The sequence below is a fragment of the Marmota flaviventris genome, chromosome 6 (assembly GCF_047511675.1).
Source record: "Marmota flaviventris isolate mMarFla1 chromosome 6, mMarFla1.hap1, whole genome shotgun sequence".
Taxonomy (NCBI): domain Eukaryota; kingdom Metazoa; phylum Chordata; class Mammalia; order Rodentia; family Sciuridae; genus Marmota; species Marmota flaviventris.
The window spans coordinates 158,012,929-158,026,060 of record NC_092503.1 but is presented as its reverse complement, the minus strand read 5'-3'; the positions used below and the strand labels follow the sequence as shown (position 1 = coordinate 158,026,060).

General features: G+C 43.2%; 1 protein-coding gene, 2 non-coding genes and 1 pseudogene across 3 annotated transcripts; all 4 read left to right on the top strand.

The window, feature by feature from the left end:
• Positions 1-1,077: 1,077 nt before the first annotated feature.
• Positions 1,078-2,549, top strand: LOC114102774 (transmembrane protein 161B-like; annotated as a pseudogene).
• Positions 2,550-4,568: 2,019 nt separating this feature from the next.
• Positions 4,569-5,015, top strand: LOC114102775 (small ribosomal subunit protein uS12-like). The gene has a single exon (XM_034636969.2). It carries the CDS (start codon positions 4,574-4,576, stop codon positions 5,003-5,005), a length of 432 nt encoding a protein of 143 aa, XP_034492860.2. The 5' UTR covers positions 4,569-4,573; the 3' UTR covers positions 5,006-5,015.
• A 3,806-nt stretch (positions 5,016-8,821) lies between these two features.
• Trnaq-uug (transfer RNA glutamine (anticodon UUG)) lies at positions 8,822-8,893 on the top strand. The gene has a single exon. It is a non-coding gene; the product is annotated as a tRNA-Gln (tRNA).
• Positions 8,894-12,236: 3,343 nt separating this feature from the next.
• Trnaq-cug (transfer RNA glutamine (anticodon CUG)) lies at positions 12,237-12,308 on the top strand. Its single transcript has one exon. It is a non-coding gene; the product is annotated as a tRNA-Gln (tRNA).
• The last annotated feature ends 824 nt before the right edge of the window (positions 12,309-13,132 follow it).

The following is a 13,132-nucleotide window of genomic DNA, read 5'->3' as shown; positions in this document are numbered from 1 at the left end:
GAGGAATTGCACAAACTGCCTGAGGTTGTATAGCTGGTTAGTAGTGACAACATGTTCGAAACCAGACTTTGGCTTCAGAGTCCATATTACAGCTACTGTATACTATACAGCCTCTCTAGGCACTTGTGGTGACAATCTTCAAAATTTACTGTCAAATACCAAAAGCAAGTAGAGGATAGTGCAGTAGAAGTGTGTGCATGTGTGGTGGTGGGTGGGTGTGCTTGTGTAAAGTGTGTGTGCAAGAGCATGTGTGTGTGCACATGTGTACATGCGCATTTGTGGTATGTGTTTGTGGTAGGTATGTGCCTGTGTGGGGGTGCTTATATAAATGCAAACTATCTCTGAGAGAATACTAAATAACTATAATTGTGGTTGCCTCTGAAGAAAGATAGCTGGATGGATGGAGGATCTTTTCATTATAACTTGTTTAAGGTGTTTGGATTTTGATTCATAAAATGCACTGTTCATTCATAAATAGTACAAAGAATACCTTCACTCAAATATTGCTAAAACACATCTTAAGACAATATAATGAATATTCCTGGAGAGGTGTGTGAAAAGCCCAAGGGGCACAGAATAAATAACATTGCTGATAGGAGTAGAGGGAATGCAAGACAGCTTTCTAGGCAATGAAGTAAGAAAATCAGAAATGGTGTGGTGGGCCTAAGGTCTGCAGGGACAGATGGAAAGAGCAGCCCAAGAGGAAGCTGTCATAGCTACACAAAGGTCTTCCTTTGAGGTGTCTTTAAATGATGACAGAGCTTGAGGATAGAACAAGTAGATATGAACTGTGAAGAGCATCAAGACTCTGAAATATGTACAATTCTAGATGCCAGTTTAACATGACATAGTTACTCATTAAATCAATCTAGCAATCACAGTGTTTCTTTGTTCCTCTGAGCAGGTGGAAGAAAGTACCATTAGTCCCTTTTGGAACTAGTAGACAAATCTGACAAGTAATAATTCACACTTAAAAAGAGAGAGATCAGCTTCCTCACGGTTTCTGCAACACGGGCAGGGGAGATCCAGCGGCTTCGGGGTGTCTGGTCCACTACCCGTCCTTGGTGCCATGTTTAAGGTGGTATCAGCATCCTACAGAAGAAGAATTAAGAATTCTTGCAGGGAAGCAACAAAAAGGGAAAAGCAGAAAAGACAGGAAATATAATGGTCACATTGAAAATAAACCACTAACCATTCCAAAGGATATTGACCTTCATCTAGAAACCATGTCAGTTACAGAAGTGGATACTTTAGCATTGCATTACTTTCCAGAATACCAGGTGGATTTCACAGTGGCTGCTACAGTTATATATCTAGTAACTGAAGTCTACTACAGTCTTATGAAGCCTACACAGAAAATGAATATCAGCTTAGTATGGTGCCTGCTGGTTTTGTCTTTTGCAATTAGAAGATGGTGGTGAAAGATCAGTTTGTGTCACCTTTGGATTTTTTTTCCTCGTCAAAGCAATGGCAGCTTTTATTGTAACAGAGAATTATCTGGAATTTGAACTTGAAACTGGGTTTACAAATTTTTCAGACAGTGCCAAACAATTTCTTGAAAAGCAAGGTTTAGAATCTCAGGGTCCTGATTCAAAACTTACTTTCAAATTTTTCCTGGATATTTTCTGTTCACTCATTGGGGCTTTTTTGACATTTCCTGGATTACGGCTGGCTTAAATGCATCTGGATGCCCTGAATTTGGCAACAGAAAAAATTACACAGTAAGCGGAAAATGTACATAAGCACATGCAGATAAATATATGTTTTCCATCTTAATGAAGAACATTACTTCATATCAACTTCTTGGCACTTTTATTTATGGTTCTGCTCTGGGTAAAACCAATCACCAAAGACTACATTATGAACCCACCATTGGGTAAAGAAAGTGTCCCTTTAATGACAGAAGCTACATTTGATGCTCTACGACTCTGGTTAATAATCCTGCTGTGTGTTTTGAGATTGGCCATGATGCACAGTCACCTGCAAGCATATTTAAACTTAGCCCAGAAGTGTGTGGATCAGATGAAGAAAGAAGCAGGCCGAATAAGTATAGTTGAGCTACAGAAAATGGTGGCTCGAGTCTTTTATTACCTTCGTGTCATTGCCCTGCAGTATATGGCACCTCTGGTAATGCTGCTTCATACAACTCTGCTTTTGAAAATACTAGGTAATCATTCCTGGGGGATTTATCCAGAATCTGTCTCTACCTTGCCAGTGGATAATAGTCTACACTCCATTTCTGTTTACTCTGACTTACCATCTGCTGATGGGAAGATGAAGGTAACTGTTACACAAATAACAGTGGCACTGAGCAGCTTAAAAAACACTTTCACTCCTCTCCTTTTTCGAGGATTTCTATCATTTTTGACATGTGTTTTGAGATTGGCCATGCTGCTTGCCTCTTTTCTACAAGCCTTTTTGGGCTCTTCTATCATCAGTATCTGACTGTGGCATGAATCTCAGTTAACAAAAAAGGTCATCCAAGTCACACTCTGAATTCAAATATTTGTGTCCTTGAAGGGCTAGCAAAAACCAGAAGAAAGCAAATACAAAGGGGGAAAAAAAAAAAAACATCAAAGTATCCTGTTTAAAATGCTTCCTCTGTATTCTCAGGGTGAGTTAATGTTGTAATATTTAAAATCACAAGGTGGATTGTTAACTATTACACTGTGTCATTGGAATTTTAACTTACTGTTTTAACTAATGTGAGAGGGCTATCTGCAGGGGTAATACTTGTGATTACCTTGGTTTACAGAAACCTCCAGCAGTCTTTCAAACTTCTATTATGACTCTAGTTACTGAATGCTCTTCATGGTATTAAGGTACTGTTAGTAGTCCTAGTGGCTGCCTATAGAACAATCTTCAAACTGAGCCATGCTTTAGGGGAGAGAACAGAACTAAAGTCATTTCTGTTGGTAATATATTAGTTACTCTTCAAACAACAACAAAAATCCAACAGAAAGGAAGAGATAGCTACGTATATTACAGTAAGGAAAGCTGCATAGATACTTTAAATTTAATGGAGTTGTATGTGCTTGATATCTGCAAGTACTGCTCCTTGAGAGTAGCAAAAGTGTTGTTTTAAATTATATTTTACCTAAGTTGAAAGTTCTTTTTTTTTTTTTTTTGAGAGAGAGAGAGAGAGAATTTTTTAATATTTATTTTTTTTTTTAGTTTTCGGCAGACACAACATCTTTGTTTGGATGGAACATGGGCATGCCAGGCAAGCGCAGTACCGCTTAAGCCACATCCCCAGCCCAGTTTAAAGTTCTTTTAAAACTGTTGGCCATATGAACATTTGCAGTCTTACTGTTAGGTTTGGGCCTGCCATATTTTATGTTATTCTGTGATCCTAGATAGTTTCTTTTAATTGTCTAAAAATATTTATCAGTACTGATCAGACTTTTAAGAAATTACTTTGAAATCCTGTTGACTACATGTATGTATTGTATATATAATATATTAAATATATAATATATTGAGATTATAAAAGATGAAAATATTGGGATCCTTATAATATTTTAAGCTCTGAATGTATGTTAAAAACTGATTTGAATGAGATGTATTTGTATCTAGAAATTTTATTTCTGTTTGGAATGAGATTAAAATACATTTTGAAAGTTCAAAAACAAAGAGATATCAGATATAATATTGCTAGTTTATAGCTTATGATCAAATAGGAAATGGGTTGGAATTGCACACCACACAGATAGAGATCTATGGGATGTGCAGCTATGTCTAGTGTTTGCACATTTAAGGAGACTTGGTACAAGTGAGATGACCCTCCCTGTTTGTGTTAATTTGAACAAACAACCTGGTGCAGTGGTACAAAATGCCATCTGGTAAGCAAAGCACCATCCCTCAGCAAACTGAATATATTGGCTCCACAATCTTGAAATCCTGCCTCTAGAAACATATGAATAAGTTTCTATTATTTACAAGCCACCTAGCTTATGGATTTTTTGTTATAACAGCCTAAATGGATTAAAGTGCACAAAACTGTATCATGTGGGAGAGAGAAAGAATTTCACATGCCATCTCAAATTCTTTGACCTCATTTATAAAAATAATTATAATTCTTTTTGCTTCAAGAAAAAGGGAACATGTCCTTTGATTTTCTTCTAGTCATTTTGTTAATTACAAACTTCATTTATGAAACTAACTAGATTCTGAATTTGTATTTGTAAATATGATAAGATAAAGTAGGCCTGAATGCATATTTTGCATGAAGAAACAGGAGAAAGCTGAAGAAGATGCGATTTCATAACAAGAGGATAGAAAGCATGTAGAACCCATATAGTATGCTTTGTTTTTTTTTTTTAATCTTCATATATTTAGTGTAGGTAGATTCAAATTCTTTTACGCAAGTTTTTTCTCATTTTTCAAAAATATTATAGCCTCATGTTTCCCTATGAGAATCTGCTCTTCAGTCTCTCAGAACATATTTATAAGACACAAGATAGAGTGGAATAATCTGGGGGATTTAAGGCTGGGAAACCTTGAGGCATGTCAGTCCGTTTGTGCTGCTATAAAAGGATGTCTGGCTCTTTTGCTCGCCCATGGCATTGACAAGATGGGCAAGTTTCACCGTCTTCGTACTGCCAGGAAGCTCCGTAGTCACCAATGGGACCAAAAGTGGCATGATAAACAATACAAGAAGGCCCATTTGGGTATAGCCCTGAAGGCCAACCCTTTTGGAGGTGCTTCCCATGCAAAGGGAATTGTGCTGGAAAAAGTAGGGGTTGAAGCCAAACAACCAAATTCAGCCATCAGGAAGTGTGTCAGGGTCCAGCTGATCAAGAATGGCAAGAAAATCACGGCTTTTATACCCAGTGATGGTTGCCTGAACTTTATTAAGGAAAATGATGAAGTTCTAGTTGCTGGATTTGGTCCAAAAGGTCATGCTGTTGGTGACATTCCTGGAGTCCACTTCAAGGTTGTTAAAGCAGCCAATGTCCCCCTTTTGGCCCTATACAAAGGCAAGAAGGAAAGACCAAGATCATAAATTTTGCTGATGAAAACAGTATTCCAGAAATGTTTTGTATTTTATTTTCTCCCTCTTGCTGCCACAAGTTACATTGTGTGCTTTACCAGTTTTAGGAAATGGAAGAATGATTATTTGAGCATTTGTTAGAATAAGTGGGATTAGTAACCTAGAACAGCTTCCCTTCCTTCATGGAATAAAGGAAATGACTTAAACCTTTAATAAATGCACAGTTTTTTTACTCTAGAGTACTTTTTAAACTGATTGAATTTCTAGATTTTATTTTAGTGGTTCTCAGGTTTCATTGAGCAGGGATCCATGGGTATCCTTGGAAGCACATGCTTGCCACCATCTTCCTGGGGCTCCAAGATGATAAAGAACCCTCATAAGTTGCTCCCTGTTCCGTTGAATACCTAAAGGTATCAGGATGTATGTTGTAATTCCATATTTATGTTATTCTGTTTAAAGTGGGAATGATTTAGTTGATGGAAGTACCTGCCAGGCAAATTGAGGCATAGAGGGAAAGGTTATCAAAGAGCAAGGAAGAATCATAAGCCACATAATTAGTCTTTTGGGTGCCCTTTCTCATGAGTATCAGTAAATGATATATTTTGACCTTGACAAGCTTTACTTGTATGTTGTGTTTTGATAACTGTTGAAGGTGAGTGTTGAGTACATGGAACTTCTAACTGTCAAAATTTTTGTTTTTGAAATTTCCATAAAGGGCATGGCTGTTAGCCTTCTGGATTACATTAGTGATCTAAAAGATTTCTGTTGACTGCATTCATAAATGTGGTTAATTTAAAATAAAAATAAAAGAATCTCTGACACTGGTTCATTTATCAAGAACAGAAATTTGTTTTCTCACAATTTTGGAGGTACAATTTGAAGTTCAAGGCCCCAACAAGTCTGGAATCTGGTGAGGGCCTGGGCTATGCTTCTAAGATGGCTATTGACCTCTGTGTCCTCAGGAAGGGGGAGGGAGTACTGTGTCCCCACTGCCTACTGCAACCCAAGGGCAAAAAGCAACCCACCTCTATCTCCATGGGACACTTTGATGATGGCATTGACCATAAATGAGGACAGAGCTTTGTGACCTAACACCTCCCAACAGGCCCCACTCCTCAATGTTGTGGCATCTGGATTAAGTGTCTATCACATGAATTTGGGGGGACGCACACAGATCACAGCAAGCAAGGCCCCACACACTGGACTCTCCCCTAGCCAGTTCACATCAGCAGTGTGATAAGGTGTAATTGACTAGTGCAAGCAGGGACCTTATCAGGATGCTTGCACTTGATGGATACACTCACGTTGCCAAAACTTAGAAGGCATAGCAGTGCATAGCAGAAAGCTTACGAGAACTTTTAGAAATTGCTGTTATAGAAGATGTGCCTGGCCTAAGCTCTGACCACAAGTTCTCCATCAAAAAGTATTTTAGCGAGGAAAAAAAAAGGCAAAGTAGATGAAGTAGCCTAATCACTAAGCAGCATTCCCACAACTCCAGGGGTGTGTTATAACTTTTCTCACTGGCAGTCAACACTCTTCTGTTTTCCTTCACTTCTTAGAATTTCTTTCTAGATTTTAAGCATGCCAGTTATAGACTCATGCTCGGGTCTGTCATTAAATTGTTACCATTTCACTTTGACTTTTACATTTGACTTGATGATTTTCCTAAGGTCTGGGAAAGAATATTTTATTGTGGTTTTGCTCATATGATAACCAAGTTCTATCCTTTCTTCAAATTCTGGGAAAGAACTCCATTTGAGGCCTATAACACAAATTCCTTGATGACAGCCTCAGAAGATGCATCTTAGAAAGCTTAGCACAGCTCAGTTCTCGAGTATGTTGAGCTGGAATTTCAGTGTCTGGGTGTACAGAAGTCTACAGGCTCAGAATTTTAGTCAATTTTGCTATGTATAAGAACTGTGTGTCAGAAAGAAAGGAAAAGAGTGCAAAGACCTGCAGGCTTGACCACGCAGATGAGTTTAAGTTCCCATTCAGTCGCCCACAGCTCTTCCTGTCCCTCCCCATTCAATGGAAGTAGGAGCTAGACCATCTAGCCTGATTCTGAGGTCAGAGAGAGAAAACAATCAGGATAGGCAGACAGACAAAAGCAAGAAAGGGAAAAGAAACTGTAACTTTAAATCTGAGCAGCTCCACACCTTCACCTTTACTCCCCAGGCCTGAATTCCTAAAATGCCTTTAAATCTTAGAGTACTGTGAGTCTAGATGATTAATGCCTGCATGCATGGCTAGCTTACATAACCTATTTTCTTTAGACTAAATAAAGCCAAGGGAAAAAATATTGTTAGAGACTTGTCGTGGGTATATTCCAAACATCATCTGTTCGCTGGATGCAGTCAACCTAGAGATCCTGAAAGGATCAAGTACTGAGGAGCCTGTCTGTGCTCCATGGCAAAGAGAATGCAATTCACCAGGCTGTCACCCCAAACAGTCCCAGTCTCACCATTTACAGTTTCCTTTAAAAGAAGAGCCAAAGACCCCAAAAGTGCCTCCTCTCACATGACTTCTCCCTTTGAGAGAGCATCCTGCACTATTGCTGCCTTCCTGAATAAGTCGCCTTGCTTTCCTAAAAAAATCTTTTCACGCATCCTGAAATTTCTTTCTGGGCAAGTCAAGAACCTGCCAGGACTGAGTTGAGGTCTCTTCTTCCTTCTGGGAACCTCCTCAGACCCCTATCCAGTGACCATTCCTTGATGAGAAAACAAAAACAAAGCAACAACCTGAGGATCTGAGGCCACAAAGGGGCCTCCAGCCCAAGGAGGCAGTTATTGCTGTGCAATTAGACCTGTGCGGAGACTCATTCTACCCAACCTCAACTGCAGAGTGGGAAGTAGGAAACCAGCCCGGTTTCATTGGAAAGTGGTAAGAACCAAATAAGAAGTCCCTGCAACAGAAATAATCAAGCACCATGCATTCAGGGGGATGAGAATGATACTGGAATCACAGGGGGACTTTGGGGAGCGTTTTCTTATCCCTAATCATCTTATTAATATTTTTTACTTTTTCACATTTCACTCCACTCTCTCACACCCCAGGTCAACAACATGGTGACCAACCATCAGTTCTTAAATAGTCTCGTAGGGAATCTTTGAACGTAGTTGTTCACTAAAGCATTAGTTAAGGCAGCAGAAAGCTGGGGTTCGTCCAACCGGACGTCAGTGAGAGAGTGCTTAGGTCAAGATCCTGTGCTGGTTCCTACTGCCACGTGAACCAGCCTGAACCCCGGGGGCATGAAACACATGTCATATTCCCGGTCCGCAGCCAGAGATGGCCACGGGCAGTGATGCAGACGGCGGGCGAGTGTCTGCGCTCTCTAACAGCAAGGCGGCCCGTGCGCAGCCGGACGGTCACCGACTAGCTAGGGAGGGATTCCGACTCCACGGACGTCGGGGCAGCGGCGAATTCCCGTTTCAAAATGAAGTGAATAGGTCCTGATGAGCGCTGCCAATCGCCTGCGAAGATGATTTTGTGGAGGCTCCAGACAATCCCGGGAACGAGCATTTCATTGCCAGAAAAGGCCCGGGAACACCCGGTGGATGCTCAAGCTGGTTTTCCCAAACTTGTGCGTCCTGAGGTCAGTCCCCGGTGCCGGGCCGCAGTGGGCGTGGCAAGACTTCCAGCATCACCTACCCCGACCGTAACCCCCAAAGGACGGTTGGCCCTGGACCCGCAAAACACCCACAAGTTTCCCAAATGCTCCGCTAGGGGGCGCTGGGATCTCACTGAAAACGAGCGTCTTAACATTTCATGGTGATGGTGCAGGGATTAATTTTTGTCACAAGAAAAACTTGTTAGAAGAGGCTGCTTGCTGGCCCCATGGTGTAATGGTTAGCACTCTGGACTTTGAATCCAGCGATCCGAGTTCAAATCTCGGTGGGACCTCATCCCTTTTGTCACTTTTCCCTGCAAATCCACCGATATGTTTATCCTTTGAAATCCACTAACACCTGAGACCCAAATCTTATCTTTTCAAACCTTCGTGTCATTCAGCCCACCCACCATTTACTCTCATGAGCAAAGTATTCTCAGTCCTCAGAAGTGTGAGCCCACCTGTGCAAGCAAGCCCGTACGCAGAAATCAACACTTCTAGATGGTGAGGGGCTCATCCCTCCGGGGTCTCCCTTTGGCTTGATTCCTAGAAAGGAATGTGTGCATAAAGGAGAAGTGCCTGGTTTTAAAAGAATGCTCACATTACCTGCTCCATGCCTGGAAAGCAGCATCTAAACTCAAAAATCGAGGGCAATGAACTTGGACCTGCGCTTCCTCCAGGCTTCGCTCTTCCACGGAAGGTTGGCCTACAAGCCCAGCTCAGGGAGGGGCTGGGTTGTGGCTCAGTGGTAGAGTGCTCCCCTAGAGTGAGGCCCTGGGTGAGGCACTGGGTGAGATACTCAGCACCACGTTAAAATAAGTAAATAAAAATAAAGGTGTGGGCTGGGGATGTGGCTCAAGCGGTAACGCGCTCACCTGGGATGTGTGGGGTGCTGGGTTTGATCACACCACATAAAAATAAAATAAAGATCTTGTGTCCACCGAAAACTAAAAAATAAATATTAAAAACTCTCTCTCAAAATAAGTAAATAGAGGCGTTGTGTCCACCTACAACTGAAAAAAATACTTTTAAAAAAAGAGTCGAGTTCACAGGTGGGAGCAGAAAGCATCATGGCTGCAAACCTCACTGCCCATGGTGAAGCCTCTCCCTTGCACTGGGTTTCTCTGTACCGCACTTAGCGGTTTGAAGTGCACAGCCCTGGAGAATCACTCCAGTCCTTTACCTTCTGCTTGAGGCTGCTCTCTACATACCAACAATTGTCACCCTAGCCTGCACACATCTCCAACCTATTCGCCACTTTTCCTGTCACACACAAAGCCCAAAGTCAGCTTCCATTTCGTCCACTCATTGTTTCCTATTCTTTTGTTTTGCCTGCAAAACTTTTTTTTCCTCCTCTCCACCTTCATGAGATCTAGATCTCTAATTCTCTTACATACTCATTTGGACCTCCCAGACCTTCCTACTGGGGCCTTCCTAAAGGGATCCCTCTGCTGGGATCCCTTTACCTGGGTTCAGCTATCCCATCTGTGTCTGGTTTGGGTTACCTGCCAGTTGTAGGAAGCCCAGCTCCCATCCTAGGTCTGGCTCCTGGACGGCACTGTCTACATCTGGAAATTAAATTGAAGATTTTATCACTGCAGAGTAGTCAAGGATCTAGGCTGAAGGCGCCTGTCTCCTTCCTCGACATTGGCACTTACTCTTCCCTGGTCATCAGGGCCTTCCTTGATGCTCTATTCCAGCTGACCTGCAGGAGAGTCTGACAGCACTGCAGGCTATGGCCCCAGAGAGAGCAAATGAACTCACTTTTGACCCCAGGCAGGTCTGCTGCAGAGGCACCTCTCCATGTGGGGCACACTAACTAACAACTCAAGAACTCCATGGAGACAGAGTCATCAGAACTATTTTCCCCTTTGGCATTGGAAAATGGGAGAAAATCAATGTATTCCCTTTGGGTGGATATGCTCAGGGACCAGAAGCCCATGAGCTCTTCCTGTGCAGGTAAAAATCATCCCCGTCATAAGGTTTTCCCACCAGGTTTGGGCATTTGGAATCTTCCTGTGGAAAAGTTTGACTCTCTCCTGCAGGGTTACTACCCTCTCTATGCAAAGAATTGTTCTTCATCATTCTAGGTCTTCTCTAGGCCTGAGGAAAAGTCAACTGTTCAGAAAAGACCTGATATAAAGACCTTGTCCTGTGACAGCCACTGCAAGGGACACTCACAAGAAACCTGTTATTTGTAGGATGTGTTAGTCAGCTTCTTATAACTATGACAAATACCTGAGAAAAACAACTAAAGGATAAACCATGTTTTGGCTTATGGTTTCAGAGCTTTCTTTTTGGTTGGCTGGCTCCAATGCTCCGGGCTTGAAGTGAAGCAGAACATCAAGTCAGAAGGGCCTCAGAGGAAATGTGCTTAACTCCTGACATCCAGAAAGCAAGAACAAAGAGGAAAGAGCCAGGAACTGGGAATACTCTTCCAAAGCATGTCCCCAGTGATGCCTCACGGTTTCCATACATCTCCCAACGCCATCAAGTTATGAATCCATCAGAAAATAATCCACTGATGAGATCAGAGCCCTCATCTCATGGCCCAATCACTTCCCAAAAGCCCCACCTCTGGACTTCAATGCGCTGGGACCAAGCCTTCAACACAGGAGCCTTTGGCGACATTCCAGATCCAAGCACAACACTGGAGTTACCCGGAGGTGGTTTGAGATTTGTTGGGGTGGGGGTCGGGGGAGCTGGCGCCTGAACATCCGCAGGAGGATGCATCCTCGGCTGGGCATCCTCGGCCTCTGGAGTCCCCGGCCGTGACCTTGGTGAAATCTTTCCTTATTTGTCCTCAAAAGCGCCCATACCACCCGAGGAAAGGAGGGTTTCCATGGAATCAGTAAGATCTGATAGGGCAGCGGAGTCGAGGGTCCCGGGTCTCCCACAGGCTCCCACCTGCCAAAGAGAGCCCACGGTGCCAGCTGCCCGCGCACTGCGAGCCTTACGCGAGGCCAGCTGCCCAGGCACTGAGAGCCTTACACGAGGCCAGCTGCCCAGGCACTGAGAGCCTTACAGGAGGCCAGCTGCCCAGGCACTGCGAGCCTTACAGGAGGCCAGCTGCCCAGGCACTGAGAGCCTTACACGAGGCCAGCTGCCCAGGCACTGAGAGCCTTACAGGAGGCCAGCTGCCCAGGCACTGCGAGCCTTACAGGAGGCCAGCTGCCCAGGCACTGAGAGCCTTACACGAGGCCAGCTGCCCAGGCACTGAGAGCCTTACAGGAGGCCAGCTGCCCAGGCACTGCGAGCCTTACGCGAGGCCAGCTGCCCGCGCACTGAGAGCCTTGCACGAGGCCAGCTGCCCAGGCACTGCGAGCCTTAGATGAGGCCGCAGCACGAGGTGCTCGTCTCAGAACCTAGCAGATGTTTGGTGCAACTACCTCACTTTGTTCCGGGGAAGACGTAGAGGCCAGGACTCTAAGCTCCGTAACCCCTCGGGGCTGGGCCGGGCGGGGTGAGGCAGGAGGAGGCGGTCCTGCCCCAAGTCAGACGCGAGAGGGATTCGGTGCGGGCTTGGGGAGAGCGGTCAGCGCCTTGGACGGCCCGGAAGAAGAGGTAGGAGCCTGAGGCAGGAGCCCCACCCGAGCAGCACACAGAGAGGTCTTGGTAAAGCCCTTAGAAAGAGCAGGCCCCATGGTGTAATGGTCAGCACTCTGGACTCTGAATCCAGCGATCCGAGTTCAAATCTCGGTGGGACCTTCTTAATTTTCTACATTTGTTCCTCCCAAACTCCTGATGGTTTTGTTGTTTGTGATTTCGTCCCAATTCACAGTCACGTCTGAAGACCCTAGAGCTAAATGGGGACAGGGGTGAAGGGTACTTACCCCAGCCCTTCCCATAAGGATAAACTTCCAACACAAGTTTGCTTTTTATATACAGAGTACTTTTAAAAAGTTATGTATTCGCTTTTTGATGATTGCATACTGCCACTAAATTTAAAAACCAATGAAAAAACTCAGGGAAATATTGGTAACGACTAAAAATAATGTCTTCCTTTTTACATATTTTTCTGTTTCAGAGCGCTATGAGAGGTAGCCAGTCATAGATTTTAAGCATAAACACGTAACATGTTGAGATAAAATTCTATGGCAGATCGGGAATGGAAAGAGAGAAGAAGGATTCATGAATATTTTTAAACTGATAAATAAAACTATAGAAGTATATTTTCAAATAATTCCAGTTCATGACAGATTGTTAGATTTTAGGTTACAATAGACAATATTCATTAAAAGCTCATTCTTCTAATGTTCAAATTATCACCACATGCTGGCAATTCCATTCTCAAAATTATTTAAATTTATGAAAAACCAGTTCAAAGACCAGTGGGAAACAATGCATGGAAGCATAAAAAATATGGTGGCAATTGGTGAACTCTCAAGGGTTGATAGAGCTTGAGGACACTGCTTTTGATTGACATGATGAGAGAACAGCTCATCCTCATTGTCTCATGCTCAGACTCCTCCAGACTCCTCCATTTCTATTTTTCAAGTGGATTTTTGTTCTGTGATATTGTATGCATTTGA